At 39.3% G+C, this 16,976-nt stretch overlaps 1 protein-coding gene across 22 annotated transcripts in view; it reads right to left on the bottom strand.

Annotated features, from left to right (window-relative positions):
- Positions 1-16,976, bottom strand: part of RBFOX2 (RNA binding fox-1 homolog 2) — a 246,819-nt gene that overhangs the window by 116,712 nt on the left and 113,131 nt on the right. The window contains exon 1 of one of the 22 annotated variants that reach the window (XM_036458832.2): positions 15,889-16,085. The exons of the other annotated variants lie outside the window; for them this stretch is intronic. Coding sequence (XP_036314725.1) covers positions 15,889-15,903 — 15 coding nt within the window. The 5' untranslated portion in view covers positions 15,904-16,085. Of the gene's footprint in view, positions 1-15,888; positions 16,086-16,976 lie in introns of those variants that run through there. 22 annotated transcript variants of the gene reach the window in all.

Here is a 16,976-nt window from a genome sequence, read left to right as displayed (position 1 = left end):
CAGCTGACTCTTGCACACCCCCTACTGAGGATATGCCCGCAACCAAGGTACATGCCCTTGACCAGAATCGAACCCGGGTTCCTTCAGTCCCCAAACCGACGCTCTATCCATTGAGCCAAACCGGGTTCGGATCTTTTATCTCTTACAATACGAGAAAGTTTGCATTTTGTAAGTGGCTAAGTGCTGAAGGCAAGTGTAGATATATATAAAGGTAAAGGAAAGAAACAGATAATTTAAAATTTTTAAAAAATATTTAATCATTCCAAAATGTTTATAAATCTAAAAATAAAAATGTTTTGTAGTTATGGAGCAAAGAAGACATCCATCCTCTCTTCAACAAAATTATGTACTGTAAATAGTTTAAAAAAATACTTTACTTTAAATATGATGCTTAGACTACACAAGAGACCCAGATGTATAAGAAGCTAGAACCTATTAGAGATGTATTTGGAATCAGGCATCAGAATTTACAAAATGCTTATGTTCCAGGATGATGCAAGAAAGCTCATAAGCAATTAAATTACATTTGAAGAAGGCTGCCTTTTGAGGTATATATGATTTCAAAACCAGAAAAATAGGGAATAAAAAATTTGAACTGCATGTGTCAGTGAAACTTCACTTATTTGGAAGATTCTGATCTACACAGGGAGAGAGGTACAACAGGAGCAAGAGCGCAACCAATGGTCAAAGCAGTGCAAGCACTGACCCAGAACCCAACAATCGCCGCAAAAGTGTGACAACTCTAGAATAAAGTTTGAGACTGGCTTGAGTAGTGCTCAGCAAGAAACTTGCCTTGGTTTGCACTATGAGGAAGAATAGAGTTGAATTTCAGATGGAAAAGGAAAAGAAATAAAGAGCACATTATTTGGACTTCAAAGAGATTTAACGATTCTTCCTGTTAATGATCTTTTCTCAATGTTTTCTTAACTATTAACAGATTTTAAAACCCCTGTTAAAAAAAAAATACCTGCATTAATCTTGTACCACTAACAAGGGTAACGGTGGGGGGTGGGGGGGAACGACAGCACATTGATAAAGTTAGAATCTAGACTTGGAAATGAATGACTGGAGGATAGCTTGTATGTATTTTCTTCAATATGGTTGACATTAGTACAGTGAATGCCTTCATTTTACAGGAAAAGCTTCAATGATAAGACTGCAAATTGATCAGATAGTTCCTTACACAGGTAGGAAATGAACTTGCAGGAATACAGAACTAGAAAGACAATTTCTATAAGCACAGACTATATAATAAAAAGAAAAAAGCCCTGGCTGGTGTTGTTCAATGGTTAGAGTGTTGGCCTATGCATCAGAAGGTCTCATGTTCGATTCCTGATGAAGGGCACATACCTGGGTTGCAGGTGTGATCTTCACCCCTGGTCAGAGCCTGTGGGAGGCAACCAATTGATGTATCTCTGTCACATTGATGTTATTTTTCTCTTTCTCTTAAAAACAAAAATCAATGGAAAAATATCCTCACTCCTCCATGAGGATTAAAAAATAAAATAAAAAAGAAAGAGAGAGGATACAAAAAGGATTAAAGAGAAAGAGAGAGGATACAAAAAGGATTAAAGAAAACCATGAAGCATTGCCCTTTTCAATCTTACGTTCCTACTAAAATGGTTAGAAGCCCTAGTGTTTGAGAACCCTTTTCTGTTTTATCTTAAAAAAGGCTTTACAGCCACACTCTCAGTTTCACCTTTTGACTACCATTCTCCTGGCAGTGCCCTTGAACGGATCTCTGCTAAGAATCCTTGTCTTAATTTTATCACCATTTGCCATGCAGAAAGGCTGAAAAATTTCAAAATCAGGTCCTGGCTGCTTTTTGTTTAAGTCCTTCCTTCCATTCATTTCTCTCCTTCCACTTTACCGATAGCAGCAAGAAGAAACCAGGGACCCTTCAATGTGCTGCTTGGAGATTTACATGGCTAGCTCTCCCAGTTCATTAGTCACACTTGCTGCTTTCCATAACTACAAACAATAGTGTTGCTAAACGTTGCCCTTTCTCCCAGTTTCCTTTCCTGTAAGCCCTCATGGCAATCTCCTCAAAGTCTCACATTTTACAAGCAATGTGTTCAAGGTACTCTCATAACACTCTCCTCAAAGTCTATTGCCCGGTTCCAAAGCCACTCCCACATTTTACATTTCTGCTGTAGAAGCACCCCATACAGAAAGCGCTAGTGAGGGCAAGCACCCAAGATGAAAGATAGTCTCTTTGTAACCAAATCTTGGAAGTAACATCCTACCACTTTTGCTATATTCTGTTACTTGGAAGTGCGTCCCTAGGGCCAGCCTATACTCCACGGCAAGAGACTGCACAAGAGAAGCATACCAGAGTGGGGGTCACTGGGGCCATCTTAGAGGCTGGCTCTCACAGCCGATTGGAAGAATTATAGCGTATTGTTTAAAAGTAATGGCTGAAGGAAGACGCTGTTCCAAGCAAAAGATGCCCCCTGATTTCTTCTTGCTGCTTATGGTAAAGTGTGAGAGAAAAAAGAATTGAAGGAAGGATCTTTAAACAAAAAAAGTAGCCAGGACTTGATTTTGAAAATGTTCAGCCTTTCTGCATGGTTTGACTCTTGTTTCCACATTATAAAATTATTTCATAATAACACAATAAAATAATAGTTGTGAAAGGACCTAACCCAGTGCCTCATACACAGGAGGCCCTTGGGAATCTCTATTCCTTCTCCTTTCCGATCCCAACCGTTTTTTAACAATATTGAAAATTTCTCTGGTATTGGATGGAATCTGCAAACATCTACTACAAGAGTAACATACAAAAATATGATTCTGACTTTAAATAAGAACGGAAAACTTATTTTTTAAATAAATTAAATAAAATTAAATAAGAAAACAAAAGAGTAAATATAATTATCTAGAATTCATGAATATAGCAGAGGGGAACATACACACAATAGCAACTGTTATCCCCAAACACATGTCCCACCCACAGTGCCATCTGCTTTTAAATTGTAATGTTTAGTGAGACTTTCAAAGTACTGTTGGCAAAAATATCACACTGGTTTTTTATCTAATAGGCAATTATAAATACAATAAACAATAAATAAATAATTAAGAATGTTTTTATTTAGATGTGATTTTATTTGAGGAATCACTCAACAATGTGAGTAAAGTAACATCATGCCCATCTTATGGATGAAACACAGAGCATAAGATGAGTTGTTATAATCACAGAGTAGGTTAATGTTTGAGCCACGAACAGAACTGTAACCATCATATAATGTAATATTCAACGAAGCTGTAACTGGTTATTTCTGATTTTCATGGATATGACAATTTGGCCAGTATTAAAGAGTTCATCTCACACTCAGGGAAAATAACTTGTCAGTTATTTTAAAGAACAAAAAGTTGGCTTTGATTTATTTTACCTCAGATTTAATGGTCTAGATTCAAATAAGCAAGTAAAATACCATCTGAGTTACTACACAAATAAGAATACGGAACCTACACTTGGAATTAAGTGGAAACAAAACTGAATATTTTAGTTGGACACTTTGCTACACAGACAATTCATTATATTAAGAATATTTAATTAACCTTCCAAACAATATTTGTGGAGTGCCTATTCTATGCTGGCCTTTTATTAAAAGTGCTGTATGTTATTTCATTTCATGATAGTGAAGAATGCCAAAAAAGCATTTATGAGGAAGAGCAGCAAGCTCATATCCTAACTGCAAACAAGAAGGTGATGCTTAAAACCAGATCTCAAGTTTTAAAGGCAGCACATATTTCCAGAACAAAGAAGGTAGCTAGTGAAGGAAGACCATACATAACTTCTGGTATCTACATTACTCATTGAAAAAGAAACTAAAGGCCGAAACCGGTTTGGCTCAGTGGATAGAGCGTCAGCCTGCGAACTGAAAGGTCCCGGGGTTCGATTCCGGTGAAGGGCATGTACCTTGGTTGCGGGCACATCCCCAGTAGGGGGTGTGCAAGAGGCAGCTGATCAATGATCCTCTCTCATCGATGTTTCTAACTCTCTATCCCTTTCTCTTCCTCTCTGTGAAAAATCAATAAAATATATTAAAAAAAGAAAAGAAAAGAAAAAGAAACTAAAGTACCTAAGGTGGTAGGCAGAGATTTTTCTCAGGACAGCTTGTCAGGCATCTCTGCCTTTGGCACTTCGGAGGAAGTGAATATATGATCGTTTCTTTTTAGGGATAGCTATTTCTAGAAGATGTTGAATGTTAGATCATTACTCTGGTAGAAAGTCTGATTATCAGCAAACATTTGTTAAATATCATGTGTGCTGGGAGATACTGTAGCCCCTGTGTCCCCTCCCTTCGCTTATATGTGAGCTTTGACCATGCTGATTTTTTACCCTTCCCAAACGTACAATCTAAAATCTACAAGAACAAATACTTAATTGCTTACAAATTTATTCCCTAATTTATAAATTCTAAAACAATAAAAGCCCATATTCTGGTTTGAAACATGACAAGTTATATTGTTTAAGGTTATGTGCCATATTAAAACATACATATCAAAACAAGGCAGCTTTTTTATACAACTGGAAAGTTCATCTTTTAGCACTCATGCATAAGGCTTCAACTCTACTTAAAAATTGTATTTACTTCCAAATCCTGATCCCAAGGCCTAGTTATCACATACCTGAACAACTACAATAGTAATTGCTATTGATGCTTCTAGTCCCTCCCCAAGCCATCCTCTCCACAGAACCTAATTACAAAGCACGATTTCAAGAAAGTTAAATATTGGTTTACTGGATTTTTAAAAATAATTCCTATTTTCTACAAAAGTAATTAACATTCAACATCTTCTGGTTTATCCATCAAACATTGCCTCCATTCCTGTCTTTTCCAATGAGACTGGCCTCTTACTTTCCCCCCAAAGTTTCCTTCCTCCCTTCTTTTCACTCCACAAATGCCCAATCAGTGCCCAGTATGTACCAAGCAAGCACCTTTCTATGCACAGAGGATAACCAGTGCCTTCATGGAGCTTACATTCTAGTTGGAGGAGAAAGACATTAAACAAATACACAGCAAATCAAGATGGTGGTGGGTGCTACGGAGAAAAATAAAAATGGGGGAAGGGGGATGGAAAATGTTGCACAAAGAGGTAGGGAATTACCATTTTCATAGGATGCTCATGATAACATGCATTTGAATAGATTTCATGTATGCAAGAGTTGTACTGACAGCTGGAGAAAGAACAGGGGGGTAGGCAAGTGCTAAGACCCTGAGGCAAGGGCATGTTTGACATGTTCATAGAATGGCCAGGAGTGTAGAAGAACATGAGTTCAAGAAGTTAGCCAGAAAAGCCTTAAGCCCAGGGCCTTAAAGGCCAGGGTAGGGTGTTTGATTTTTACAGTGAGTAAGATAGGAAGCCCCTGGAGAGGTCTGGACAGAGGAGCAATATAATATGACATTTAAAAGGAGCATTTTGGCTGCTGTATTGAGGACAGACTTCGGGAGGGGGGTGGGTGCAGAAGAACAGAAGCAGGGAGGCTAGTTAGAAAATTATTATAATAATATAGGAAGAGATAATGGTGGCTTGGGCCAGGATGAAAGTAATGGGATTCTTGAGTAGTCAAGTTTCATGTTCATACTTGACACCATACCTTTGCTTATGCCAGTTCTCCATCTGGCTTGTCTCTGTTCGGTCCTGCCAGAATCTAGCTTAAATTATACCTCCTTCAGGAAACCTTCCCCAACCAATCCCATCTTCAGTGATTGCCTATTTTTCTGAACTCCTATTGACAACTGCCCGTTATCACCTACAATGTAATCTTTGCTATAATGTATTGTTATTTATCTATTTAACTTCTGTGCTCCTTTACCCCATTATTCTTGGGGGGAAAGGGGTGACTTGACAACTTTTGGTGTCCTCATTGTGCTGCATAAAATAGACATTCAATTAATGTTTGATGATAATCAAACTGAACCATTTACAAGCTGCTTTCTTACAAAGAAAAGATCAGACCCTCACTTCCTTCTTCAACTGCCAAGGTCAGAGAGATGGCTGACATAGCTGTCCCAAGGAAACCTCTGCCCGGCACCCAGGCCACACATCGCATTGGGCCACAACTAGCTTCTTTGGAACAACAGTTTCTGAAGCGTGGTCTCTGGACCAGCCGCACCAGCATCACCTGGGCATTAATTAGAAATGTAAATACCTAGGTCCACCCAGATCTAATGAATCCAAAACTCAGGAGGTGGGCCCGGCATTCTGAGGCACTATGAAGTTTGAGAACTTTTGCTTTGGCTTAAAGGTTTAACTAATTACCCAGTTTTTCCAAGAGAACAATTCCATCCTGGTTTATAGCCTCCTTTACCTCAATCATTATCAGAAATCCCCTCCCTTCCAGATGGCTCACCCCACACAACTCCGTAGGTCCACTCATCTGACCTCATCTGCTCTGTGCCCCATGCGCCATGAGCACCCTCAGCAAACTCTTCCATACACTTGCTCTTTTTCCTGGGATGTCCCGTCACCTCTTTGCTCCAAAGGAAACTGGGCTGGCCCTGAGAATACTGCTCCTTCCACAGTGGAAGGTTCACTCCTCCGCATCACATACCTCCAGCAGGGGCAAGCATCCTCCTTGTTTGCCATTTAGTGTCGGGCCTTGCAAGTATCCTCTTTGCTTTTCAATTCTACTTCCAAACCACTTCTCTTCTCTCCACCCAAACCGCAGATCCTTTGAAACAGGTATCACCGGCCAATCTGCTCAAGTCTTAGGACAGGGCTCCCTGTCTTCACCCTTTTTGTTAGTCTTATTCTTGATGACTTTAACCACTACACGATGACTCATCCAATACCTTGGTCTCCTAGTCGTTGTTTTAATGTCGTTAGCACCAAGTATATATTTTTCCATTTACCCTAAACCATCCACCTAACTTCATGTCCTAGTACTGTCATCATCAATAACCATACCATCTCCAAAAATCTTAAGCATCTCAAGCATTCTACTTTCATACCATCAAGCTGGCTTGCTCTAGTTGTTTTTTCATATTAGCATTTCTCTAACCCACTTGAGACTCTAATCTACAAGGTGATCCTACCACTTTTTCATTCCTCCTCCTGTTCTTCCTCCCTCCTCCACCTCTGTCTTCCTTCTCATGTTCTTATTTCCCCCCTAAGCCAACTCAGATTCTAGGGTCCAATACTATACGTAGTCCTTTTCAAAAGTCTCATTTCCCTTGCCCCTTTTTCTCTTAGTCCAGCTTATATGATATAATCTCAACTCCTGGTTAAATCTAACTGTCTACTTATTCCTGTCTTGCATCTGAACAGTAGATTGCTGAGTAAAAATCATGCACTGACTTGCCACCACTCACATCAAATTTATGACCACAGATTTTAACCCTCTTTTGTAAGTTCACTCCCATTTTTTGAGATGACTATTTCATACCTTGTTTTCTCTCTTCAAATCTGCTATACTTCTCTACTCCCTACATGTCTGGTTTCAGCTATGTTCATCTTATATATTATAAAGAAAGCAGGCACAATCAGAAGACTCGTTCTTCTGCCTGAAGCCAATACCTGGCTCTAACCCCACTGTGCCTCCATCCTATTAAAAAGAAAAAAGTGCTCTGGCCCTATCTACAATATGACCAATCCCTCCTCTGTGTGCTGGATATAACATACTTTGCTGCTCTGATTAGCCTCCTTCTTTTCAGCATCCTGGATTTTTCCTATTGACATAAAACGTGCCTTAATATCATCTATGTTTTTAAAATCCTCCCTTGAACTCACCTATCCGTCCAGTTACTCCCCAATTCATTGCTCTACTCCACAACTAAACACTGTGTCATCTTCACCTACCAATTAAAACTCAAGCTATTCTGACTGGCTATTTATCCCCATCATTCCAGTGAAACAGCTTTTACCAAGTTTACCATGACCAATATCTTACCAAGGCCAATGAACCATTATTTGGTCTTCAATTGTGCAAACCCAGAATGTTCTTACCTGAGTCTTGCGATGTCACTTACTTGCCTGCCTTCTTTCCCTCCTACCTTCCGAATTCTAAGTGTCCTTCAGACCTCTACTGAACTTCCTCAGCCCTATTCTCTAGTTATATTTTCTCCCAAGGCTTTAAGTATGTACTGATGAATCTCAACCTTACACGCCCAGCTCACATCTTTCTTCTGAACTCCACTCATACCAAATTGCCACTGACCTTCACCTGGTTGTCTAACAGACATTTCAAATTTTAACAAGTCCAAAGCATAAACACTGTTTTTGTGTACTCTCTGTTCTGTTGTAAGGAAACAATTAATTCCTCAAGCCAAAACCCAAATAACTCAGATCCCTCTTTCATTTCACCACACACGCAAGCCCTCTTCAGTCCTATCAAACTGCCCTCAGAGCCTAAGCCATCACCTCTCGCTTAGATATAGCAAGGGCTTCCTGACCTCCTTTATCACTCTTCCCAAAGAAAACCACTCTCCTGCTTTAATCTCTCACTACCTCCCATTTTAACCAGAACAAAATTCAAACTGCTACCACGGGAAATGATCTGGGGTAGTACATTTCCAATCTTATATATCGTACTATGTCCTTTTTGTCTCTGCACTCCAACCTCATCACCCCTATTTCCCAAAACCCCAAATGCATTTCCACCTGACGACTGTATTTGTTACTCCATCTGCTTGTAATGCTTTCCTTCCCTGTTTGACAAGATGGTGTTTATCATTCAGGCTTTTTTGCAGCCTATCCAAAGCACTCGTGTTCATATTACCTTCTCTTCTCTATAGCACTTACTCTAGTTTTCTGAAATTATCTTGTTTCCTTCCACATTTACAGTTTTCTTTTTTCAGTTAAAGAATAAGACTTTGTCTTATTCATGCTCTTTCCCTACCCTTTAGGAAGCAATCAGCACACAGTAGTCTTCAATAAGTGTGTTTACTATTTGAATCTCATATTATTAATATGATGAATTGCTTAGCCCTTACAGTTTTTAGAGCTTTTAAAATATGCATCAAACCATTTCACCCAAAGAATAAATATAAATTCTGAAATAATAAAGCCTCTTATGATCTTTCTAATATATAAGTCTGATCATACCTGATCCTGCTTAAAATCTATCAGTGGTTCCCTACTGGAATAAACAAAGAAGTACTTTAATAATAATAAATAATCTGGCCTCTGAATTTAAGATTTTATCCACCACTATTCCACTCATCCCACACATGCAAGCCACATGGAATTATATATGGTTCCCAAACATAAATACTTTTTCACCAATCTTTTCTTTTTTGGAAAATCAATGACCCTTTTCATACCTCACCCACTCTGCTTGTCTACCTTCTCTCTGTAAAGACTTTTTGAACTCCTAAATGCCATTAGCTCATCTGTCCTCATCTGCTTTGCCTCCTGTTAAACGGGAGAGTTCTCCTTCCTTCTAGAGCCAATACCATTTCCCCAAAGTATAAGAGCATGTATCCCTCCTCTTATATAGTACACTTCTTTTCAAATAAACTTATTCTATTCGCTTTTAAACATGGTTAAGTCTTTTTTATTTAAAATAAAACTAATAAACCTTTTCTACTCCTGATACTCTACATTCCTTCCAAGTCAAACTTTTCCAACAATTGTCTACACCCACTAATTCAATCTCCATTTCCTTGTCTCCCCATGAACTCCTCAACTGACTCCCCTACTCACAGGCTTCTGCCCTCAACAGTCCAGAGAAACAACCCTTGAAAAGATTATCAATGATCTCCATGTTGTTAAACTCACATTTTAGTTCTCTTCCTGCCATTCTTTGGTCTGTTTTGTTAATCCTCACCCAAGGATATTTCCCCCATTTATTTTTAGAGAGAGTGGAAGGGAGGGGGAGAGACAGAGACCTCTATACGAGACACAAAGAATGGTTGCCTATCACATGCACCCCAACCTGGGGCAGGGAATTGAGCCTGTAACCAAGGTATGTGCCCTTGACTCTTCAGTGCCCGGGACCAACACTCTAACCACTGAGCAAATCTGGCTTGGGCTTCCTGACACTCTTTTATCTTAATTTCCTAGTGTCCTGGTTTTCCTCCTGAACAACAAGTTCTCTGGAACCTGTTCCCTGCCTTCTTTGACAATTCATCTCCCATATCTGTGGTCGGCAAACTGCTGCTCTCGAGCCATATGCGGCTCTTTGGCCCCTTGAGTGTGGCTCTTCCACAAAATACCACGGTCTGGGTGAGTCTATTTTGAAGAAGTGGCGTTAGAAGTTTAAGTTTGCCCTGACTGGTTTGGCTCAGTGGACAGAGAGTTGGCCTGCGGACTCAAGGATACCAGGTTTGATTCTGGCCAAGGGCAAGTATCTTGGTTATAGGCACATCCCCAGTAGGAGGGGTGCAGGAGGCAGCTGATTAATGTTTCTTTCTCATCAGTGTTCCTAACTCTCTCTCTCTCCCTTCCTCTCTGTAAAAATAAAATAAAATAATAATAATAATAATAATAATAATAATAATAAAATAAATCAAAAAAGAAGTTTAAGTTTAAAAAGTTAGGCCCTCAAAAGAAATTTCAATCATTGTACTGTTGATATTTGGCTCCTTTGACTAATGAGTTTGCCGACCCCACTGTCCTATATCAGGCATTAACTTTTTTGTTCTACATTTTCTTCCTAAAGGTCATTCTCCTCTTTCGCCATGATCATACCTGCCTACAGGTTCAGTTACTATTGCCTGCGTGTATATTTCCTTATATTCCAGACCTAGGTAGCCAACTATCTAAGCAGTATTTCCTCTTAAACATCTTAAAGTTACCTCCAAATGAAACTCATTATCCCCTTCACCTTTATTCTTATAAAACAAACAAACCACAAAGAAACCCACAATCCTGGTCCTCTCCAAATCATGGCAATATCTTGTCAATTTTACCTTGTGAATGTCTTTCCTCTTCCAAATCGTGGCAATATCCTGTCACTTTCACCTATGAACATGGGTTACACAGTTCTAGTTCTCTCTAGCGCATGTTGTCATTATCATTCCCTGTCACTTAGACTGTTACACAACAACCACCTAACTTCTTTCTGCAGCTTACTCCCCTCTAATCTGTGTAGATAACTTTTAAAAAACAAATCTAATTATAAACTCCACTCCAGCCTACTCCAATCTTACTTAAAATCTTCTAATGGCTTTTCATTGCCAAGTATCTAGTGACAGTATCTGGCCTTCAATGTTATCTGAACAAAACTGTTCCTACTTTTGTGATGACTTAATTTACTATTAAGTTTAGTTTGATAACTATGTGGAACAATTAGAATGGCAAAATAGCAATAAACAGTGAGCATTAATTAAAAGATCAGCTTGAATAATAGATGTTATTATTATCATTACTTTATTTTTTGCTCATTACAAAATGCTTCCATAAAACTTTAACAAAGATTATCTCAATAATCTGTTAGGTATTAATAGTCCCATTATAGAGATTAAAAAACTAATTTTAGAAAGGTCATACACTGACAAATGGCATCATCAAAATCAAAACTGTCTTCTGACCTACAGTACATGATTTTCATGTTTTATGATAAAGTCATCAGCTACTACTTTATTTCTAAAATGGCTGAAAGACATTTTTCTAAGATTACTCCATTAATGTTTTCCCAAGATCTTATGTTCCCAAGATTATGTTCTTTTTACAACCTGGAAAATCAAGATATATACAGTTTAGTAAATTGTCTCAAGTAATTAATGGATATGGAAACAGAATTCAGGTTACCTTATCTTCATTTCTCTATTCTGCCTGTATCATGCTGAATAAACCTGACACTATTGAACAAAGGAAAGAAAATTTGGTGTAGTAAGCTCTGAGGCCAAACAGACCAGGATTCAGATCTTACTTCTGTCAATTCTGTGATTGTGTGACCATAGCAAGTAACTGAAGTTTCTGCTTTCTCATCTGTAAAATTAAGATAACAGCTAACTCCCAGGTGTGTTAAGGTCTAAGTAAGATATAAGCCTAACATAAATGTTATCACTCAATAAATGGTTTAAAGTTAACACAACAAAAACATTAGCTTCTCCCCAAAAAGGACAGTGTGGAAAGAAAGAAAAGCCAGAGTTAAAAATAATAATAATAATAATAATAATAATGCTAAAAGTTTTCAGCTCTGCCATTTACTGTCATGCACTCTCTTTCAGTCTCATTTGTACAACAGAGATAATGATACTCAGCCCTTAGCACTGCTGTGAGGGTGAAATAACAAATAAAAGCACTTTCTTAATTGAATAGTTATAAAATCATTATCTGTGTATGCATAATTGCTATCACTGTTATAAATTCTTCGAGGGCATGAGATATCTTAAATCATCTTTGCATATGTTAACAGTTGGTAGAACAGTCTTCTACCCATTTTAGGTGCTCATCAAATGTTGGCTGAACTGATTAAGAAGACAGGATTGCCCTGGCTAGTGTTGCCAAGTAGTTAGAGTACTGGCCTGTACACAGAAAGATCTCAGATTCAATAACTGGTCAAAGGCACATATCTGAGTTGCAGGTTTGATCCCCAGCCCTACACAGGGAAGTATGTAGGAGACAACCAATTGATATGTCTTTCTCACATTGATGCATCTCTCTCTCTCTCTCTCTCTCTCTCTCTCTCATTCTCTCTCTCCCTCTCTCTCTCAAAATCAATGGGAAAAATATCTTCGGATGAGGATTAACAGAAGAAGGAAGAAGGAAGAAGAAAGAAGAAAACAAAAATAAGATTAAACTATGATAAATCAACAATTCAAAATGAGATCCAGAAGTTCATCCATATAGTATATAAGTAAAGAGAGCCTGCTAAGCTAAGTGCAGACAGGAGAACACATGTGTCACCTGGGAATTTATTTAAGTAGTCTGCAATTTTGTTTACTGAGTAAAAATTATACAATCAAACAAGTAAGCTCAGGAGTCATGTGTTAAGTGTTACCCTCCCTGTTTCAGACAATGAAGAGGAGGAAATAAATGACATAATGAATACTTCATAGATATTTACTGAGTATTAATGTGCCATCCACTATGGTAAGCATGTTTCTGAGATTATTTTGTATCTTCACAATAATCCTGAATGACAGGCATTATTTTCCCTATGTGATAAATGAAGAAACTGAGATTTACAGAGGTTAAGTAATCTGTTCACAGCCACACAACTGGAAATGACAGAAGTGAGATTTACATCTAGTAAAGTCTCTAAAAGCCATATTTTTTCCTCCACACCATGCTGTCCACTGATGCCACCACATTCACTAAAAAGGACGGTAACTCAATAGGAAAGTGGGGAGAAGATCTGGCAAAGAGCCATATACAGAGCACAGGATGGCATTCTGGCTCAGAGTTCTAGACACACAGGAGCAAGTTAATTAGCAGCTCCGAAGTATACAAACTAAAATGCTTGGAATAATTATAACGTTTACTCCCCAGCTCTACAGGTCTTAAAAAGGTCCACACCACTCATTGGTATTAACAACTGAACATAGTCCAGTAATTTTTCTAGAATACTCAGAAACAGTACCTTTAGCTCACTGCCAGTACCAAAACAAGCAGACAATGGAGGTAACATGTTTCACAGCTTGCTTGTGTTTTCCAGGACCCAAACATTCTTGTACAACTGAGTGTTTTTCTGGCATATGTATTGCTACATAAAATTCACTTCACAGAACTTCAGAATTAGAATAGGTTCTATTAGTTTATGGCAGCTCAGAAGAGTTAAATGATTGCTCAATGTCTAATAGCTGGGTACTGGCCTAGACAAACTCATCTCCTATTCCTTACCCAGTTAAGTTTCTCCACAGCACCTCCTCAACACCTGCCATGTAATGCTTGACCGCCTAGATTTCCTTCTCTGTGTCTGGGTGTCATACAGCGATGGCTCTTCCCGGACATTTTCAATGAATTTAACAAATGTGTAAGGGCACTGGGCTAGACAATCCAGAGAACAAAGAGATAGAGCTAACACACTTTTTACTCTCTAGAAAAAGCTACTCAAACATTCAATTGTCTAGCCAAAACTGGTTTGACTCAGTGGATAGAGTGTAAGCCTATGGACTGAAAGGTCCCGGGTTCGATTCCAGTCAAGGACATGTACCTTGGTTGAGGGCACATCCCCAGTGGGAGGTGTGCAGGAGGCAGCTGATCAATGATTCTCTCTCATCGATGTTTCTAACTCTCTATCCCTCTCTTGTAAAAAAAAAAAAAAAAAAATCAATAAAATATACATATTTTTAAAAAACATTCAATTGTCTTGGGTATATAGTATGTGTATGCACACGAACACACTAGAGTACACGTGGTCCAAGTGACCAGGGAAATCCTAGGCCCCACCTGACTGCTCCAAGGGCTGAGAGGAATATTACCATGGCATACATGTATCTCAATCCAACATGTGATACTTTGGCTGGGAAGCTCTGTTCTAGGGCTACTAAATGAAGAGATTGAAACAAATTTACAAATAACTGTAATTTAAGCACAAAGGAAATAACTGAGGAGACTATCACTGTTTGCTTTCTTCAAATATAAGTGAGTGGAAATGAAATTAATTCAATTTGCTTCCTTTCATAACTCCTCTTCCAAACAAACCCAAAGACAGAATATCCCATCCTCTGTCAACAGATAGCTGAACGTCCCACCGACAAGGCTACAAAGACCCTGGACACAGATGTCAAGTTCACAGGGAGATGAAAAGTACCTAAAGCACATAGTGTGCCAGAAAAGTCCTTTGACTTCTCATAAATAATATAAAAAATAATCAATAGAGGAAATTACATTTCAAGGTCATATTTAAATATAAAGGAAGCAGGAAGAGCCCCTCCCAACACATACACCCCCCATACACACCCTCTGTGACCAAGCACAATCTCTATAACCCTACTTAAAATTCTGCCTTCTGATATTTATAAATTTAGCCTGCCTGAGCCAAGTAGGTCTCTGCAATTCCAGACATCTAGGCTGAAGGGCAAAGGGCAAAGTGAAACTTTCAGAAGCTGGCTAGTAGCCAAGGGCATCACATCTAGGAGGCTCCCTTAGCAACACACAACAGCTGTCTGCTCAAGAGAGCATACGGCCATCTTTGCAAGAAACTATAGATGTTCTTGTTTTCACAACTAAAAGCAGGGTTTATTTTTTCCCTGTATTATTTTCCTTGTCATTGTCCTGAAAGTTATCACATTTCATAATTGAAAAACCTTTCCAAGCCCAGTATGTTTCCCTTTATCCCAAATTACAATGTCACAGCTAACAATAAATTAAAATAGCAAAAGGTGTTAAGTTCTTGGCAAATATAAAATGTTTTAAAATGTCTGGTTATTAATGACTACTCTAGCTGCTATAGATTTAGTTTCTAACTACGAGCAAGTCACTCTTGGAGACTTAATTACTTCCCTCATAAAAATTTAATAACAACAGTGACCTACTTCACAAGACTATTGTGAAGGACAATAAAAATGATTAGACCCAAAAATTATAAAAGTTTATTCCTTATGAAGAATCATGCCACCTACTGGTTTTCAATGTCTAAAGAGATAGTTCGGTTATCGAAGTCTGTGCTCCCCCCTCCCCCCAAACCACACCTACACAACACAGGTGGATCCTGACCACCAGGAAGACTGCAGCTGCTCAGGGACCAGCGCCTTTCACCTGCCCCATGTGCCTCCTGTGAACCTGCCGGCAAGCCCAGAGGATGGCACTGCGCCGGAGCTCATGCTCTCGCCCAAGTCTAATTAGATAAACAACATTTAAAAAAAACAACCACCGACCAATGTCACAATCACTGCTGGGCTTTAAAAGTCTAACACCTGTGAGGAGAAGGGTACATGGCTGCCTGTGCTCTGCGGGGAAGGCCGTTTGTGCAAGAGCAGAATCTCGCAGCTTTCCACTCCTTATATGAGCAAGTGCAAACCCTCACCCACAGCACTCGGTACTCACCCAGAGGTACATCATGTCAGCCCGGGCTGCTCAGATTCAGTGGTCAGTTGATCCTGGACAGCACAGAGGCACTCTCAGTAGGTAAGGAGGTGTCAGAACAGGGGACCAGGGTGCAGGGTGGGGAGAAACTCCCCCCCAGAATCACTTGAGTTTCAAAACACGACCAGTCTCCTCCCCCCTCCTCCCTCCTCTCCAGCTGACTGTTCTGTTGTTCTCTCTTCTCTTTCTCTCTCTCTCTCTCTCTCTCTCTCTCTCTCTCTCTCTCTCTCTCTCTCTCTCTCTCTCGGAGTTCCAACCCCGTGTGTCTGAACTGGAGTCTGCAGCACACTCTCTCTGTATTTGCCTTTAAGGAATCTCAATCTCTCTCTCTCTCTCTCTCTCTCTCTCTCTCTCTCTCTCTCTCTCTCTCTCTCTCTCTCTCTCTGTGTCATTCTACTTCTAGAAACACAATCATTACTCACAGAAATTATTGCAAAAGGCAGGGATGGGTGGGGTTAGTAATAAACCACCAGCACCAGTTTCTAGTGCTAGATAGATAAACTAGTTGAAGATGGGTTCTTTAAACATTAATGAAGCAATCAAAAAACTCTGACCTCCAAGATCAAGGGAAGGGAGCCAAGCTTCCTCTCTGCCCCAATTCTGGAGCCCCTTGCAGAAGCCAAGCATGAACACAGAACCTGCTCAGGGCCTGCATCCCGTCCGCAAAACGTCGGCCTTATAAATAATTTTAAATCCTAGATTTTAAAACAGAAAGCATTATATATAAACTGAAGTAAGTTTTTGCCTATTTTTAAAATATATATATTTTATTGATTTTTCACAGAGAGGAAGGGAGAGGGATAGAGAGCTAGAAACATCGATGAGAGAGAATCATCGACCAGCTGCCTCCTGCACACCCCCTACTGGGGATGTGCCCGCAACCAATGTACATGCCCTTGATCGGAATCGAACCTGGGACCTTTCAGTCCTCAGACCGACGCTCTATCCACTGAGCCAAACTGGTTTCGGCAAGTTTTTGCCTATTTTATTACTATCTTCTGAGTTCAGATCAAGTCTCTCTTCTGAAAGGAAAAGGATAAGGGTTTTAG

The sequence above is a fragment of the Pipistrellus kuhlii genome, unplaced genomic scaffold (assembly GCF_014108245.1).
Source record: "Pipistrellus kuhlii isolate mPipKuh1 unplaced genomic scaffold, mPipKuh1.p scaffold_m20_p_3, whole genome shotgun sequence".
Lineage (NCBI taxonomy): Eukaryota > Metazoa > Chordata > Mammalia > Chiroptera > Vespertilionidae > Pipistrellus > Pipistrellus kuhlii.
The sequence above is the reverse complement of the archived record's forward strand: the minus strand, read 5'-3'. Positions and strand labels throughout refer to the sequence as shown.